General features: G+C 39.3%; 1 protein-coding gene across 2 annotated transcripts in view; it reads left to right on the top strand.

The window, feature by feature from the left end:
- LOC139945473 (calpain-5-like) overlaps positions 1-14,935 on the top strand; it is a 38,627-nt gene extending 23,692 nt beyond the window's left edge. For both annotated transcript variants that reach the window (XM_071942827.1, XM_071942826.1), the window contains exons 7-13: positions 7,435-7,512; positions 8,342-8,534; positions 9,270-9,380; positions 10,189-10,385; positions 11,356-11,480; positions 12,338-12,474; positions 13,726-14,935. In XM_071942827.1, coding sequence (XP_071798928.1) covers positions 7,435-7,512; positions 8,342-8,534; positions 9,270-9,380; positions 10,189-10,385; positions 11,356-11,480; positions 12,338-12,474; positions 13,726-13,908 — 1,024 coding nt within the window. In that variant the 3' untranslated portion in view covers positions 13,909-14,935. The remainder of the gene's footprint in view (positions 1-7,434; positions 7,513-8,341; positions 8,535-9,269; positions 9,381-10,188; positions 10,386-11,355; positions 11,481-12,337; positions 12,475-13,725) is intronic.
- The last annotated feature ends 3,363 nt before the right edge of the window (positions 14,936-18,298 follow it).

Below are 18,298 nucleotides of genomic sequence, written 5' to 3'. Positions count from 1 at the left end.
ATAGGAATAGGAATAGGAACAGGAATAGGAATAGGAATAGGAATAGGAATAGGAATAGGAATGGGAATGGGAATGGGAATGGGAATGGGAATGGGAATGGGAATGGGAATGGGAATGGGAATGGGAATAGGAATAGGAATAGGAATAGGAATAGGAATAGGAATAGGAATAGGAAAAGGAATAGGAATAGGAATAGGAATAGGAATAGGAATAGGAATAGGAATAGGAATAGGAATAGGAAAAGGAATAGGAATAGGAAAAGGAATAGGAATAGGAATAGGAATAGGAATGGGAAAGGGAATGGGAATGGGAATGGGAATGGGAATGGGAATGGGAATGGGAATGGGAATGGGAATAGGAATAGGAATAGGAATAGGAATAGGAATAGGAAAAGGAATAGGAATAGGAATAGGAATAGGAATAGGAATAGGAATAGGAAAACTACATTCATATAGTGCATAATATGAATAAACATCTCTAAGCGCTTTACAATACAACAAACAACAGTTACAACAGAAATATAAACATAGTTATCAGAAAAAATACACATACTTATACAAAATATGGAATTGAGTCAGTACTACATGTATGTAAGGGGGGAAAACAAGACAAAATTATTGCTTGTTACTAAGTAACTTTTTATGCTAATAATTAATTTGAGTAATTACCAATAGTGTCTACTGCCTTTAAGAGCTGAAGTGTGTTAGCTTCCTGGATGTTACGGGGAAGGGAATTCCACAGCCGGGCAGCAGCTGCATGAAAGGCAAGATCTCTGATACGCGATTTGGAACAGAAACAGAACATACTGTGTTGGTTACTGGCTGGTATTACCTTGTCATTGCCTAGTTTGGGTGAATAAACCCCTTGCATAACGCAAAGTGCTATACTGACTCTGAGCTCACGCGCACATTTTCACACAAAAACAACAACTACGATCATCCGATCATTTGCCTTCTTTGGCCCCAGTGAGGGCATGTGTTATGCATTGGGGTCTATCCATCATACACATGTAAACGAAGCATGGGTTTGTTGACATTAAGCTGATTGATATACATGTAGCAGGCTGGAACAAGTTGTGATGATGTAGATTCCTGCATACTTATTCATCTTTCTGCAATGTCTATATTGCCTTATTTGCTGTTCCTATAAATATATATGCTATATTTAAATTCCATTTATAATAATTTTGCAAAGAATTGTTAATTGCTCACATTTTACAGATGCTCTGTTCCATTCTGAAGCCCCTTATTGGCCTAAGATTGCACCACAGAGCATCTAGAATGCAAAATTTTCCAAGGCCCTTAAGCGGGCCCGAACCCATGCCGTAAGGTTTCACACTTACATGCTCACGCTTTGACAGTATTCCCTAACACTTGGTTCAAAGACACGCACTTGAAGATGCTGTCAACCTAAAAGGTTCTACTGCTGCTTACATTTTACAGATGCTCTGTTCCATTCTGTATGCCTCTTATTGGCCTAAAGATTGCACCACAGAGCATCTAGAATGCACAATTTTCCCGGGCCCTTAAGCAGGCCCATACCCATGCCCCAAAGGTTTCACACTCGTGTGCTCACTCTCTCACAGATGTTCCCCCTAAAACAAGGTTCATAGATCCGCACTTGAAGATGCTGTTAACTCAAAAGGTTCTACTGCTGCTCACATTTTACAGATGCTCTGTTTCTGTTGAATAAGATAGACTTTATAAATTGGGAGACTTTTGAGACGCTTGCAGCAGCAGACATAACAGTCTTTTTTGGCGGCTCTGATTGCGTACATGTACGTGCGCATGCTCATTATTGCAAGCATATAGGTCTGCATGCGCATTACTGTGGAAAAGGACCATCTAAAGTCTCCCCTTTGGGACATTTGTGGAAAAAGAAGAAAGCAAAGACAAAACCTGAAGTCATTTTCTTTGGTGGCCAAGGGGTGGCATAGATGGCTAGTGTGAAAAGTGCTCGCCCCTCACGAATGTGGCCGTGGTTTAATTCCTGGCTATGCTCATCTTGTGCATAGAGGTGTGCGTTGGTTAGTTATCTTGTGCATAGAGGTGTGCGTTGGTTAGTTATCTTGTGCATAGAGGTGTGCGTTGGTTAGTTATCTTGTGCATAGAGGTGTGCGTTAGTTAGTTATCTTGTGCATAGAGGTGTGCGTTAGTTAGTTATCTTGTGCATAGAGGTGTGCGTTGGTTAGTTATCTTGTGCATAGAGGTGTGCGTTGGTTAGTTATCTTGTGCATAGAGGTGTGCGTTGGTTAGTTATCTTGTGTATAGAGGTGTGCGTTGGTTAGTTATCTTGTGTATAGAGGTGTGCGTTGGTTAGTTATCTTGTGCATAGAGGTGTGCGTTGGTTAGTTATCTTGTGCATAGAGGTGTGCGTTGGTTAGTTATCTTGTGCATAGAGGTGTGCGTTAGTTAGTTATCTTGTGCATAGAGGTGTGCGTTGGTTAGTTATCTTGTGCATAGAGGTGTGCGTTGGTTAGTTATCTTGTGTATAGAGGTGTGCGTTGGTTAGTTATCTTGTGCATAGAGGTGTGCGTTGGTTAGTTATCTTGTGCATAGAGGTGTGCGTTAGTTAGTTATCTTGTGCATAGAGGTGTGCGTTGGTTAGTTATCTTGTGCATAGAGGTGTGCGTTGGTTAGTTATCTTGTGCATAGAGGTGTGCGTTGGTTAGTTATCTTGTGCATAGAGGTGTGCGTTGGTTAGTTATCTTGTGCATAGAGGTGTGCGTTAGTTAGTTATCTTGTGCATAGAGGTGTGCGTTGGTTAGTTATCTTGTGCATAGAGGTGTGCGTTGGTTAGTTATCTTGTGCATAGAGGTGTGCGTTGGTTAGTTATCTTGTGCATAGAGGTGTGCGTTAGTTAGTTATCTTGTGCATAGAGGTGTGCGTTAGTTAGTTATCTTGTGCATAGAGGTGTGCGTTGGTTAGTTATCTTGTGCATAGAGGTGTGCGTTGGTTAGTTATCTTGTGCATAGAGGTGTGCGTTGGTTAGTTATCTTGTGCATAGAGGTGTGCGTTGGTTAGTTATCTTGTGCATAGAGGTGTGCGTTGGTTAGTTATCTTGTGCATAGAGGTGTGCGTTGGTTAGTTATCTTGTGCATAGAGGTGTGCGTTGGTTAGTTATCTTGTGCATAGAGGTGTGCGTTGGTTAGTTATCTTGTGCATAGAGGTGTGCGTTGGTTAGTTATCTTGTGCATAGAGGTGTGCGTTGGTTAGTTATCTTGTGCATAGAGGTGTGCGTTGGTTAGTTATCTTGTGCATAGAGGTGTGCGTTGGTTAGTTATCTTGTGCATAGAGGTGTGCGTTGGTTAGTTATCTTGTGCATAGAGGTGTGCGTTAGTTAGTTATCTTGTGCATAGAGGTGTGCGTTGGTTAGTTATCTTGTGCATAGAGGTGTGCGTTAGTTAGTTATCTTGTGCATAGAGGTGTGCGTTAGTTAGTTATCTTGTGCATAGAGGTGTGCGTTGGTTAGTTATCTTGTGCATAGAGGTGTGCGTTAGTTAGTTATCTTGTGCATAGAGGTGTGCGTTGGTTAGTTATCTTGTGCATAGAGGTGTGCGTTGGTTAGTTATCTTGTGCATAGAGGTGTGCGTTGGTTAGTTATCTTGTGCATAGAGGTGTGCGTTGGTTAGTTATCTTGTGCATAGAGGTGTGCGTTGGTTAGTTATCTTGTGCATAGAGGTGTGCGTTTGTTAGTTATCTTGTGCATAGAGGTGTGCGTTGGTTAGTTATCTTGTGCATAGAGGTGTGCGTTGGTTAGTTATCTTGTGCATAGAGGTGTGCGTTGGTTAGTTATCTTGTGCATAGAGGTGTGCGTTGGTTAGTTATCTTGTGCATAGAGGTGTGCGTTGGTTAGTTATCTTGTGCATAGAGGTGTGCGTTTGTTAGTTATCTTGTGCATAGAGGTGTGCGTTGGTTAGTTATCTTGTGCATAGAGGTGTGCGTTGGTTAGTTATCTTGTGCATAGAGGTGTGCGTTGGTTAGTTATCTTGTGCATAGAGGTGTGCGTTGGTTAGTTATCTTGTGCATAGAGGTGTGCGTTGGTTAGTTATCTTGTGCATAGAGGTGTGCGTTGGTTAGTTATCTTGTGCATAGAGGTGTGCGTTGGTTAGTTATCTTGTGCATAGAGGTGTGCGTTGGTTAGTTATCTTGTGCATAGAGGTGTGCGTTGGTTAGTTATCTTGTGCATAGAGGTGTGCGTTGGTTAGTTATCTTGTGCATAGAGGTGTGCGTTGGTTAGTTATCTTGTGCATAGAGGTGTGCGTTGGTTAGTTATCTTGTGCATAGAGGTGTGCGTTTGTTAGTTATCTTGTGCATAGAGGTGTGCGTTGGTTAGTTATCTTGTGCATAGAGGTGTGCGTTGGTTAGTTATCTTGTGCATAGAGGTGTGCGTTGGTTAGTTATCTTGTGCATAGAGGTGTGCGTTGGTTAGTTATCTTGTGCATAGAGGTGTGCGTTGGTTAGTTATCTTGTGCATAGAGGTGTGCGTTTGTTAGTTATCTTGTGCATAGAGGTGTGCGTTGGTTAGTTATCTTGTGCATAGAGGTGTGCGTTGGTTAGTTATCTTGTGCATAGAGGTGTGTGTTGGTTAGTTATCTTGTGCATAGAGGTGTGCGTTGGTTAGTTATCTTGTGCATAGAGGTGTGCGTTGGTTAGTTATCTTGTGCATAGAGGTGTGCGTTGGTTAGTTATCTTGTGCATAGAGGTGTGCGTTGGTTAGTTATCTTGTGCATAGAGGTGTGCGTTGGTTAGTTATCTTGTGCATAGAGGTGTGCGTTGGTTAGTTATCTTGTGCATAGAGGTGTGCGTTGGTTAGTTATCTTGTGCATAGAGGTGTGCGTTGGTTAGTTATCTTGTGCATAGAGGTGTGCGTTGGTTAGTTATCTTGTGCATAGAGGTGTGCGTTGGTTAGTTATCTTGTGCATAGAGGTGTGCGTTGGTTAGTTATCTTGTGCATAGAGGTGTGCGTTGGTTAGTTATCTTGTGCATAGAGGTGTGCGTTTGTTAGTTATCTTGTGCATAGAGGTGTGCGTTGGTTAGTTATCTTGTGTATAGAGGTGTGCGTTGGTTAGTTATCTTGTGTATAGAGGTGTGCGTTGGTTAGTTATCTTGTGCATAGAGGTGTGCGTTTGTTAGTTATCTTGTGTATAGAGGTGTGCGTTGGTTAGTTATCTTGTGTATAGAGGTGTGCGTTGGTTAGTTATCTTGTGTATAGAGGTGTGCGTTGGTTAGTTATCTTGTGCATAGAGGTGTGCGTTTGTTAGTTATCTTGTGCATAGAGGTGTGCGTTGGTTAGTTATCTTGTGCATAGAGGTGTGCGTTTGTTAGTTATCTTGTGCATAGAGGTGTGCGTTGGTTAGTTATCTTGTGCATAGAGGTGTGCGTTGGTTAGTTATCTTGTGCATAGAGGTGTGCGTTGGTTAGTTATCTTGTGTATGCCTTTAAAAGGGCTCTTTTCAGGGGCCTCTAGTTTTCCACGATGTAACTTATTTTGTTGGCTCCAATGTGACATAATGCAACTATTGTGCAGCTTTTTAAATGAAACTTCACTCCAGGAATAATGGAAAATAATAATAGCCAGTTTTTAGAAAACGCTTTTAACACCCAAAGGGTGTCTCAAACCGCTTCCAACATTGTTACCCCTGAATACTGGGCCTTAGTTAATTTCTTAAATGGCAGCTCCCATGGCAGCTCCCTTTGGAGTATACAGCCTGTGTAGTCCCGGCGGCCTTACACTTTCGTATAAGCTTCATAACTCAAATTTTACCTGCAAGAAGCCCATAATTTCAACAGATCCACATTTCATGCAGAGTACATTTCTGCCGTGCATACGCAAGATGCATGACATGCAAATTTTGCGTTGCGTTTGCATGTCAACGCTTAACAGTCAAGATACAATGACTAAGAATTACATTTTGTTACCATTGAAGGGAGGCTGCATTATTTCTCGAAAATTGTGGATTTGTGAAGAATATAATATAAGACAACCAAAACCCACTGCAGAAAAATGTATGCTCCCATGGAATGTGAATCTGTTAAAATTAGTGGCTTCTTGCAGGTAAGATTTGAGTGGAGAGAAGCAATAATTATAGTAAAGTGTCTTGCTCAGGGACACAAGGCTCATGACTGGTATTTGAACCCACACTCTGCTGAACAGAAGCACAAGAGCTTGAGTTTGGTGCTCATATTTGCTCGGCCACGACACATCCTTTGGAACTCTTACATTAAAGTTTGATGATGGCATCAAACATACCCTTTGTACCTCTTTGTGATGATTCAATATATTGAAATCATATCACCATTGTCAAGCATATTGGTTGTAGATTGTCAACCACATTGGTTGTAGATTGTCAACTACATTGGTTGTAGATTGTCAACCACATTGGTTGTAGATTGTCAACTACATTGGTTGTAGATTGTCAACCACATTGGTTGTAGATTGTCAACCACATTGGTTGTAGATTGTCAACCACATTGGTTGTAGATTGTCAACTACATTGGTTGTAGATTGTCAACCACATTGGTTGTAGATTGTCAACCACATTGGTTGTAGATTGTCAACCACATTGGTTGTAGATTGTCAACCACATTGGTTGTAGATTATCAACCACATTGGTTGTAGATTGTCAAGCATATTGGTTGTAGATTGTCAACCACATTGGTTGTAGATTGTCAACCACATTGGTTGTAGATTGTCAACCACATTGGTTGTAGATTGTCAACCACATTGGTTGTAGATTGTCAACCACATTGGTTGTAGATTGTCAACCACATTGGTTGTAGATTGTCAACCACATTGGTTGTAGACCTCTAAAAATTTTGTTTCATTTAAACTTCTGGTTTGGACCCGAAGATTGGTTCAAATTTAGACATATTTGGGCATTGAAAGTTCTGTGTAGCACCTATAGCTAATTGCAATATTGTGTGGCGATCAGAGAAAAACAAGTCAATGTTGAAAAGCGCTGAAAAAGTAAAAAGCAGGTATGCAACTTTTCCTTGGATCAGCTGATTTCCTCTTTTTTAATCTCAGTTTTACCATTCAAAACTGAGAAATACTTTACAAACTCATTGAAATTTGGGAATTTCCTTTTTTTTTGGTGAAGTTATGGTTGCATGCCTGAAAAAGGAAAAGTTAAAAAAACAAAAGGTGTTTGGCAGCGTATTGCTTCAAACAGGCACAAATTTGGCTACACTACAAGGTTTGTGCTAAACAACCTACATGTACAAGACGTGTGATCAGCAGTAATTTATTTGTTATGACTGTAATATTATCTTAGTTTTGTTTGTAGTGTTAGTAGAAATATTTAAGGGCTTTCTTCTTCAAAAGCATGGAAACCCTGTATTAACCAGATCTCATTTACGGTTTTTGTATATTTTGTGTTTGTGTCAAAAGCAAGCTGTTAATTTATTCAATAAATGTTGCTTGGATTTTCAGGTCCCCAGAATGGAACAAAGTAAACGAAGGTCAGCGCAAAAAACTGGGAATCACCTTTGATGATGATGGAGAATTCTGGTAATTGCAAAAAGGGTAGCAACGAGTGCTTAAACTGCCGTTTAAAACCGGCAGGGTCCGGCTCGGGCCTTTATCGCACGGCTACAACCCTGCCAGGTTTTAAATGACAGTATGGTATAAGAACGAGCCACTACAACTTTATTCCCATTTATAACTGCTTTTTGGTTGAAAGGCGTTATAAAGTGTAAAACTCTGTCAAACTTATCTGTCTTCCGATGGCTTGAGCTCTCTACGTCCGTGTGTTGCATTTTTATTACTGAGACAGTTTTCGGATATTCTTCATGCACATAGTTTTGGTGCAAGACGTTTAATAAATACCTTGGACAGTTTGGCTATTCCTATTGGTGGAAAGAGCATCATGTGGGGTGTTGAAACAATTGATAATGACCAGCGGGAGCTCTGTTTATACCCGGTTGTTTTCGGAACTACGCGCTAGTCTTGGTGGAAGACGTTTCCATGGCCGTGGTCGTGCGATAAAGGCCCTCGCCTTCGGTTCGGGCCTTTATCACACAGCAACAACCCTGCTGGTTTTAAACGACCGATTAAGAACTCGTTTTATTTAACCCTTTTATTTCCTTATTAAAAGTATGATGACATTATCTAATCAACTGCCTGAAGAACATTTATGGGTAAAGCTGAAAACAACTTTGACCCTGAAATGTTTAAGTAAGCTAAATAACAAGTTTAAAACTTTTTTCCCTTACTGTTCATTTCAAATATCAGATCTAATGCAAAATTTCTGTGGGGTATTTTTTGAAAAGCTTTTACAAAAATTTGTGTACAATACTTGAATTTAATGATGATGAATGATTGCATTTGTTTTTTGAAGGATGCCATTTGATGATTTCTGTTCTAACTTCACAAACTTGGTGATATGTCGTACACCTAATAAGAGCTATCTCAGTCTGCATCGTACATGGCATGAGACTGTGATGATTTCTGCATGGAAAGTTGGTCAAGGCAGAGCCAATAGGGCAGGAGGATGTATCAACAACAGAGAAACATTCTTGCTTAACCCTCAGGTATGTCAGCAGCAATTTAATATAGTGATTGTGCTACCAAATTCTAGGTACATGTAACTGCTCTGGGCCCAATTTCATAGAGCTGCTTGGCACACAAATTTGCTTAGCATGATATTTCTTCCTTGATAAAAACAGTATTACCAACCAAACTTTCACATGATTTTCAGGATAAGCAAACAACAGGTGAATACCAGTAACAAGCAATATGTAACAAATAGAAATTTGGTTGGTAACCCTGTGTTTATCAGTTTAACAAGGCAGAAATTTCATGCTTAGCAAATGTTTGTGCTTAGGAGCTCTATGAAATTGGGCCCTGTGATAAAGGCCCGAGCCACTGGGCAAGGGCCTTTATCGCACGGCCTCGACCCTGCAAGGTTTTAAACGGCCGTTTAAGAACTAGCCACTACTCTTTTATTCCCATTCATAAATGCCCTTATGTTAAAAAGCGAAATATAGGTTCTTTTGCGAAGTTTGCAAATTTTCAAAAACTTTTGTAAAAATGTTTTGTGTGCATCAGTTGGTGTGTATAATGATTCATCAAAACTTGAAATAGATTTTCAAAGAAAAAAATCAAAGTTAATGGTTTGAAAGTTATTAATAATAATCACAGACCAGTACAGGGCCAGGTTTCAGAATAATAGAGGACAGTCATTTCTGATTGGCTGTACAGTATCGTTTTTGTCTGCTGCGAGTTTGACAAAATAGTAATTTGATCTGTTGATTGTCTTTATTCAGTTCATGATTTCAGTGGATAGTGATTCTGATGACATCCTTATATGCCTGACACAACCTGACATGAGATCTCAACAGAAAGACAATAAGACCATGGGCTTCAATGTTATGAAAGTATGTACTCATTTACAATACTCATCATTACTGCAAATACACTATTGGTCTTGGCCCGTAGTAGCAAACTTGTAAATACTCCATGCATATACTACATGTACATGTGTTAAGATGGTATAATTGTTGGGTGTTAAGTCAATCCTATTGGGCAAGTAGCCTTTTTCATTTTAATTAATTTCATTTTGTTAGCATCACACTTTGTGGCCCACAGAAGAAAAATAGCAATAAATAGTCAAAAACATTAAGAAAATGCAAGTAGGATTAAAAACATGTTATTGAAAAACACACAAGTGCAGGATTGGATGCGGAGTACAATCGTTGCTATACTTTCCGGTCACTTGTCGTGTGGTTAGGTATGTGCAACCATGGGCACTGATGCTTGTTGCATATTTGTTGAAATGAATCTTAAGTCTTAGATTGTGCAGGCTATTAATGCTGAGGCAGTGCTTCTTTTGACAAAGCTTTGCTAAGTGTATTATATGGGTACGTTCAATTAGCTTCCATGGGTCGACCCTGGTCTGCCCCTGGTATTTTCAAATAGCTTTGACCTCATTCTAGGGGCTCACCTGGGTCAGGCCTCAGCGCCCTGCTTGTAGAACGGATCACTTGGGGCTGGCCCCAAGTGCATGACGTTACCACGAGAGGGCAAGTGTGATCATTCGACTAGCTCTTGTCAGGGGCTCAGCCAGATGAGCATCGCGGGGTCGACCTTGGGAAGCATTCGAACACACCTATTATATGAAGTTTTATGACTTCTGCAGGCAAGATTTAGCTATAGCAATAACATTCTTTGATTTTGTTCCAAAAGGTGGAAGACAATCGTAAGTACAGACTCCACACTCCAGGTCAAAAGGTCATCTACTCCACCTTCATCAATTCTCGTAGTGTGTTTGAGAAGTGTACACTCAAGCGAGGGCGGTATGTGGTTTTAGCAACTACTTTTGAGCCAGGGGAGGAGAGCCCGTTAATGATGAGGGTGTTCTCTGATGAAGGAGCAAAGTGTTGGTAAGATTGTTGCTGCATTTAAAGGCAGTGGACACTGTTGGTATTTACTGGAAATAATTATTAGCATAAAAGCTGTTGATAGTTTAAAACATTGTGAGAATTAAAATAGTTTTTGAGAAAGAAATGATTTTCCATGAATTTAATTTTGAGACATCAGCATTAGATTTTGAGATCTCGAAATCAAGCATCTGAAAATGCACAACTTTGTCTGACAAGGGTGTTTTTTTTTCATTATTATTTCACAACTTCGACAACCAATTGAGCTCAAATTTTCACAGGTTTGTTATTTTATGCATAGGTTGAGATACACCAAGTAAGAAGATTGGTCTTTGACAATTACCAATAATGTCCTGTGTCTTTAACATAAGTTTACCCATCTTATTTCTATGGTTCCAATTTGCTTCTGATCCTTATGTCTGCTTCTGACCTGTCCGGTACCATCAAGTTACTCATCCACCAGTCCCTAGCTTGATTGCTGACTGTTTGGAACACCACGTCCCAACTTGCACTACCCATCCACCCAACAAATATAAAGCAGGCTGGGGAGATTTCTTTTTCCTCATCCGCTCCTTAGCTTTGTAATGATCTGCCACAACATCTCAGGGGATCCACCCCCATATCTCTGTCTAGAAAGAACAAAAAAAAAACTTACCTCTTCAACCTTATACGAGAAAGAAGAAACTCAAAAGTTTCTTCTTTCTCGTATGCGTTTTGTATCGTTGGGATAAGGCGCTCAAGCATGTTCCTCATTATTATTAGCTATCTTTGGTGAGTTTTGAGTAGCTTTCTAAGTTACTCAGGATTAATTCAACATGACTTAAGAGCTAAACGAATGACAGTTCTTCTCGGTTGTTTCATGTGAGACACCGGAAATGCGATACATATAGGTAAATGTCCAACCATTATTTTTTCACCAGAAAGTGCTTCAAAACTGCGAATGTGATTAAAGTTATCTGTGATTTCTTTGCAGGGAGTTAGTTAAAGAAACACCGTCCAGATCCTTCATGAGTAATGTACGTGGGTATCCACAAGTTGTGTCCAAGATTACTGTGTTGTCTGCAAGTGGACTGCAGAAACAAGATCATTTTGGTGGAGGTGAGATTCCTGCTCAATGTGCAACTAGTCTTATTGATGTACATGTATGTGGGAGTGTCATGGCCGAGCGGTTAAGAGCATCGAATTAAAACTCTGGTATTTCTGATCAGCAGAGTTTGGGTTCGAATCCCCAGCCGTGACACTTGTGTTCTTAAGCAGGACACTTCATAGCCGTTGCTTCGTCCTTCTGATGGGACGTAAAGTTGTTGGTCCCATGTGTTGTGTAAACAAGTTTGTTTATACTAAGCGCCTTGAGTAGCTTGTCTGGTAGATATGTGCGCTATATAACATTTAGATATTATGATTACTAGTGTACTTGTTCGGGTGACTTGACTCCTCATTAAAGGGTGTCATGGCCGAGCGGTTAAGAGCCTCAAACTCAAGTTATGGTGTTTACTTCTGGTGGTTTGAGTCCCGGTAACACTTGTGTCCTTGAGCAAGATACTTTACCATAATTGTATTTTTCATCCAGGGGTATAAATGGATACCTGCGAGGGTAGAGGTTGATATTGTGTATTAAAAAAAGCCGCTGGAGCGCCTTACAGGTAGCTCAGGGCTTTATACTTCCAAGGGAGCTGGGAAAGATGAGAGAAATGTTACTGGTCCAATACCCAGCCCTGGATTTCACCAAACTCCTCCCAACTAAGGAGGAGGATGAGTCAAGTTCCGCATCCATAGATGTAGGATGAATGGAGCCCATCTTAAGTTTTAGATGAGTTACTCGTCCTAACTCGAGATAGGATTCATTGAAGCAATTTGTGAAATCAGCTCCAGGTCCCTATGTGCTACATGTATATAAGAACTTGTTATTCTTTATTGTTATTACTCAATACTGTATGCACTAATTATCAATACAGGTGCAGACCCGTATGTGTACTTGAAATGGGATAATAAGACAACACGCTCACCAACCATCGATAATACACTCAACCCAGAGTTTAACTACAGTGCTCTATTGTATCGCAAGAAACCACAGAACCCCATCATAGTGGAGGTAGGTCAAATTTATTTGTAGTAAAAACTACAATAAATCTTTAGTTATGCTGTCAATGTATTTTAAACTCAATTCAGCTTGTAGCTGCGATGTTTGAATGTGCTTTAATAAACCAATAATAATAATAATAATGAAGGTAAAACATACATGTATATAATGTAAATAAACTGAACAAGACAAAATAAATAACATTATAATACAGTGCACATACATGTACCAAATTGCAAACAGATGGATGAACAACCAACCCCACCCCCCACCACTTCAAAATCTGGACTTTTGAGACTAAAGATTGTCTAATTGAAAGCTTGCATCTGATGAGCTTTTAAAACTGTTTTCTATGAATATGTGCACAATGTATCTGTTTACCTCCACAGCAGATTACCATACAACAAATGTTGGCAGTGTCATGGCCGAGCGGTTGAGAGCACCAGATTCAAGCACTGGTGTTTGATCAGCAGGGTGTGGGTTTGGATCCCGGTCGTGACACTTGCTACATAAATTGTGGAGGTACATGTAGCGCTTTCTGCTCTACCGGCCAGTAAAAGGGGTAACCCTGTTTCTGCCCTAGGAGTAGATGGCAATGGCCTCTGGAAAAAATAATTGTAGCCCACACCTTGAAGTGGCCTTCAGGTCTTGTGTGTCAGGCGACTTGCATAAAAACAAATATTTAAAAAAATAAAAACGACGTAAAGAGAGCACTGACCTGGACCCAATTTCATAGAGCTGCTTAGCGGCCAATTTTGTGCGATTTCCATTCCATAGCACTGCTAACCCTAAGCACACGAAAAGGTATGCAACCCTCGGTGCTTACTGCATGAAGATAAATGATGTTACAATGCAAATCCATTGTAAACGTGCAATATGGCCGCCTAGATTTTCTGCTAACCTGTGAAAAATAATTGCACCATAGCAAATTTGACAGCTACAGTAAGCACAAAAATTTGCTTCCGTTAAACAGTGCTATGAAATTGGGCTCTGTTTAGGAAACATGAAGACAAAAACTATGATTTAATTGACCATAAGTGCCCCAAGAAAAACAAACTTGTGTGTACTCCCTTGCCCCCGCAAAATTTCTCTTCAGTTTTGACACTGCCAATGACAGTTTTGACACAATATTGAAAATATCATTTGGGAAACATAAACAATATTTCCATGTTAATTTGAGTGTTTCATTGTTGTTGAATCACCAGTTGTTTAACTTTCATTTGTAATGGTTAACAACCCCAATATCTTTGTGTGTGTTTTTAGATCTGGAATGCTAACGTTGTGAAGGATCAGTTCATGGGTTCAGCAGTGTTTATGGCTCCAGTAGACAATCAACCCAAGCAGTATACATCTCCATTACATGGCAGAGGTAGAGATGCTGATGAATCTAGATCAGGGTCTGTTACTGTGGTGGTCCATACCACTAATGACCTAGAGGCATTCTAAGCTCATCACATGACCCCCAGACAAGGATCTGTTAGTGTGGTGGTCCATACCACTAATGACCTACATGTAGAGGCATTCTAAGCTCATCACATGACCCACAAACAAGGATCTGATAGTGTAGTGGTCCATATCACTAATGACCCAGAGGCATTCTAAGCTCATCACATGACCCCCAGACAAGGATCTGTTAGTGCGGTGGTCCAAACCACTAATGACCTATATGTAGAGGCATTCTAAGCTCATCACATGACCCACAAACAAGGATCTGATAGTGTAGTGGTCCATATCACTAATGACCTAGAGGCATTCTAAGCTCATCACATGACCCCCAGACAAGGATCTGATAGTGTAGTGGTCCATATCACTAATGACCTACATGTAGAGGCATTCTAAGCTCATCACATGACCCACAAACAAGGATCTGATAGTGTAGTGGTCCATATCACTGATAGTGTAGTGGTCCATACCACTAATGAACCAGAGGCATTCTAAGCTCATCACATGACCCCCAGACAAGGATCTGTTAGTGTGGTGGTCCATACCACTAATAACCTACATGTAGAGGCATTCTAAGCTCATCACATGACCCACAAACAAGGATCTGATAGTGTAGTGGTCCATATCACTAATGACCCAGAGGCATTCTAAGCTCATCACATGACCCCCAGACAAGGATCTGTTAGTGTGGTGGTCCATACCACTAATGACCTACATGTAGAGGCATTCTAAGCTATTCACATGACCCACAGACAAGGATCTGATAGTGTGGTGGTCCATACCACTAATGACCTACATGTAGAGGCATTCTAAGCTCATCACATGACCCACAAACAAGGATCTGATAGTGTGGTGGTCCATATCACTAATGACCTTGAGGCATTCTAAGCTCATCACATGACCCACAAACAAGGATCTGATAGTGTGGTGGTCCATACCACTAATGACCTACATGTAGAGGCATTCTAAGCTATTCACATGACCCACAAACAAGGATCTGATAGTGTGGTGTCCATACCACTAATGACCTAGAGGCATACATTCACTTACTAAGCCTGTGCGACAAGTGTCAAAGTTGCAAACATTGATTGGTTAGTCTAGGTGTAACTACCATTATTTAACTACTCAGTTAATCGTGCCACCAGGACTGCTACAAAAAATAGTTGTGACTACCTGCTTGGTGAACAATTTTGTTAGCTCATGGCAACATAAATTACTTGCAAAACATAATCATACACCAGTGACACATTCGTTAAATTTAGATTATTCTTTCAGCGTTAACTTTACTGTATTGCACCTACGATAAACAATTTGCTGCAATGCATCTTGGGAATTAAAAATTTGACGTGACAGTGTCAAAATTGCAAGTGTTTTGAGGAGCAACTAGTCAAGTAGTAAACTTGACTAGTTGCCAAGGCTTACCTACACTGTACTGCTAATGGCCTAGATCTAAGCTGATCACACGACCTGAGCCTAGAGGCATTCTATGCTGGTATTTATCTTCCATTTTACCGTAGACCTAGAGGAATTTTATGCATGTTTGTTTTACTTGTACTACTGTTGAACCATAGTTAACAAGATGCCCATTTTACCTTGAGTTAATTATAACATGCTGCTTAGGATAGGCATTGTTTGTACAATGTTGTGCGTATTGTGGTTTATATGTTTTGAATCAGAGTATGAAGTATAGACCATTTACTAGAATGGCATTTTAATTAATGGATGGAATTAATGGATTTGAGTCAAGCGAAAATCAAAGTCAGTGCCCAGTAATTACTGGCTGTTAATTCTCATTTAGAGCTACAGAATACAAGATATCATTGGACTCTATTTTATAATATTAGTTATAACACAAGCACTAGTGGAAGACTGAATAAATAGCACTTCATATTCCACGGGGAGGCGTTTATCTTCTAGCAAACTTGACAATAATGAGCAATATGCGGTGTTTGAACAGCTGTACGTAGTTTGCGTATAGCTTCAAATAGTGCAATATGCAGATTAAGAACAGCGCAATAACAAGGGTGTGATGTGGGTCAGGTAATATATTTTTATATCACACCTCTTGTTATGGGTCGACCAATCAGAATCGATGATTTAATTTTGCTTGAAGGTACTGCGTGTTGTTCACATGATTTCTTGCATTACTTGTACATAATATCTGAAGATGCAGTGGTGTATTTCCATTTGTAGATTGAATGAACTGTTGTGAAAGGAAGCAATTAATTGCTAATTTAAATGTAGTGTTTAGTTGATAGAATTTGAATATTCATTGACTTTTATCCCGTTTGACTAGCTACCTACACGCTGTAGAATTCATAGCTTCACATGCAGTTGGTGACATATGTTGGCTTTACTTGACTTTTTAAGATGCATTCTTGATTAATTGTTAACTTAAAAATTTAATACACCTTTCCGGAAATAGTGTGGTTCAACAAATTCCAGCCTAGTATGATTAAAGACAAATCTTTAAATTCTAGCCAGAGTGTAATTAGAAACATAAAGTTTTCCTTGGTGATCAAATGTGTTAATTATGGGTAAGGAGTATTTCAATACATTATTTTTGTATGCATTAATTATGGGACACTTACAGCAAAATGCAACAATTACATGTAATGTCACAATTTAGTGGACCTCATATGTCTAATTATAAAAACAATTTGGTAATGCCGTTTTTTATCCATAATGTTTTTAATGACTTTCTTTGTTTTTTTTTAACTAAACTGAAATTATGTAAGCAGTGTAATTGTTATTTATATATTGTTCAAGTGTAATACAACTACTGGTAACTGTGTGTTTTTAACTATTTTTATCGGTGGTAGTTTAATTGAATCAGCTGTATAGTTTTAAATCTGATTATCAAAGTAGGTTCTATGATTATGGTAGATGCATACATTCATATTTCATTACTTACTAACAATATTTTTCTTGACTGACTGATTTGGATAGAGGTACTTAGATAGAAAGCTTTGCAACATGGTGTCTCCCATGTAACCTTTCTTACACAATAGGTTTTTAAATACATTTAATTCCTCAAAAATGCTTTTGCAGTTTTTAATTTGTTGTTTAACCATTTAACAGGTGGGGCCAATAATATGCTGTTGTCAATATTCCATTGTTTATAATGTACTACAGGCACAGGGTCCACATTCACTGCTCATTCCAATATTATTGTCATTCTTGCTTTTGCAGTGGGAAATCAGTTTGTTCAAGTAGTGGATGTGTTTTTATTATTTATTTATATTTCATTCCTTACTTTATTATAATTGATACTTTTTAATGTTTTGTTAACCACTTTTATCATGATAGTCTTGATTTAATACGTTTAACAGTGAGTGATATTTTTATGGTACCTGGACTTTTAATGCAGAGATGACACGGAAACAATGGGTGTGTTCGATTAGCTTCCCTGTTTCAACCTTGCGGTGCTCACTCAGGGAGACCCTGACAAGAGCTAATTGAATGATCACTCACCCTCTCGTGGTGACGTCGTGCACCTTGGGCCAGCCCCAAGTGACCTACTCCACAAGCAGAGCACTGGGGGCTGACCCAGGTGAGCCCCTGGAATGACGTCAATCCTATTCGAACGCACCAGGGGCAGTCCAGGGTCGACCCAGGGGGAAGCTAATTGAACGCATGTTGAGAGAGTGAAGTTGAGCAACATTGCTAGTTAGATTCATTCATAATGCAGTTGTGTAATGAATTACTGTCCAGTTATGGCTTATTGAATGTTTAAAGCAGCAATGGATTTAGTTATGTAGTGTTTATTAACATGACACTGGGAACAATATGAGAAGTTGTTATCTTCAGATGTTGTAAGTAGTTGTAATAGTTGAAAAATCATCATCATCGAATCTATTTGTAGTCAATTTTTTTTTTATAAAATGCACATCGAAAATTCATCGAAAATAGTTATAGTTCAGAATGCATTAAAATAACACACTGAGTTTGTGCTCATTCATATAAAGTATGAACCAGCCTCCAATCAATGTGAACCAATAACATCATCAATGGCATCAGGTACAAACTTGATTATACATTCCATATTTTATTGTGTTACCAGTAATTGCCAGTTAGTTCCTCCTTCATTTAGGGTATAAGCTGATTATGACATGTTTTTTATATGATGTAGAATAGTTGAAGTATAGAATTTAGCTTTTTAACTGTATTAAGGTTAGTTTTGTATATCATGATAGTATACTCCTTAAAATACAAGTCTAATAAAGAAATGGGACAAATGAGAATATGAAACGTTTCAATGTAGTGTGTTTTTGATTTCAATAATACATACTGGATTGATAAACCTGAAAATAAAAACCTGGTGAAATCATGACTTATGTACCCCAGTAGAGGCAGCAAATATTCTCATAAATTGCACCAGGTTTTGTTCCGT

This window comes from Asterias amurensis, chromosome 12 (assembly GCF_032118995.1).
Source record: "Asterias amurensis chromosome 12, ASM3211899v1".
Lineage (NCBI taxonomy): Eukaryota > Metazoa > Echinodermata > Asteroidea > Forcipulatida > Asteriidae > Asterias > Asterias amurensis.
This window is presented reverse-complemented; position numbering and strand designations above follow the sequence as displayed.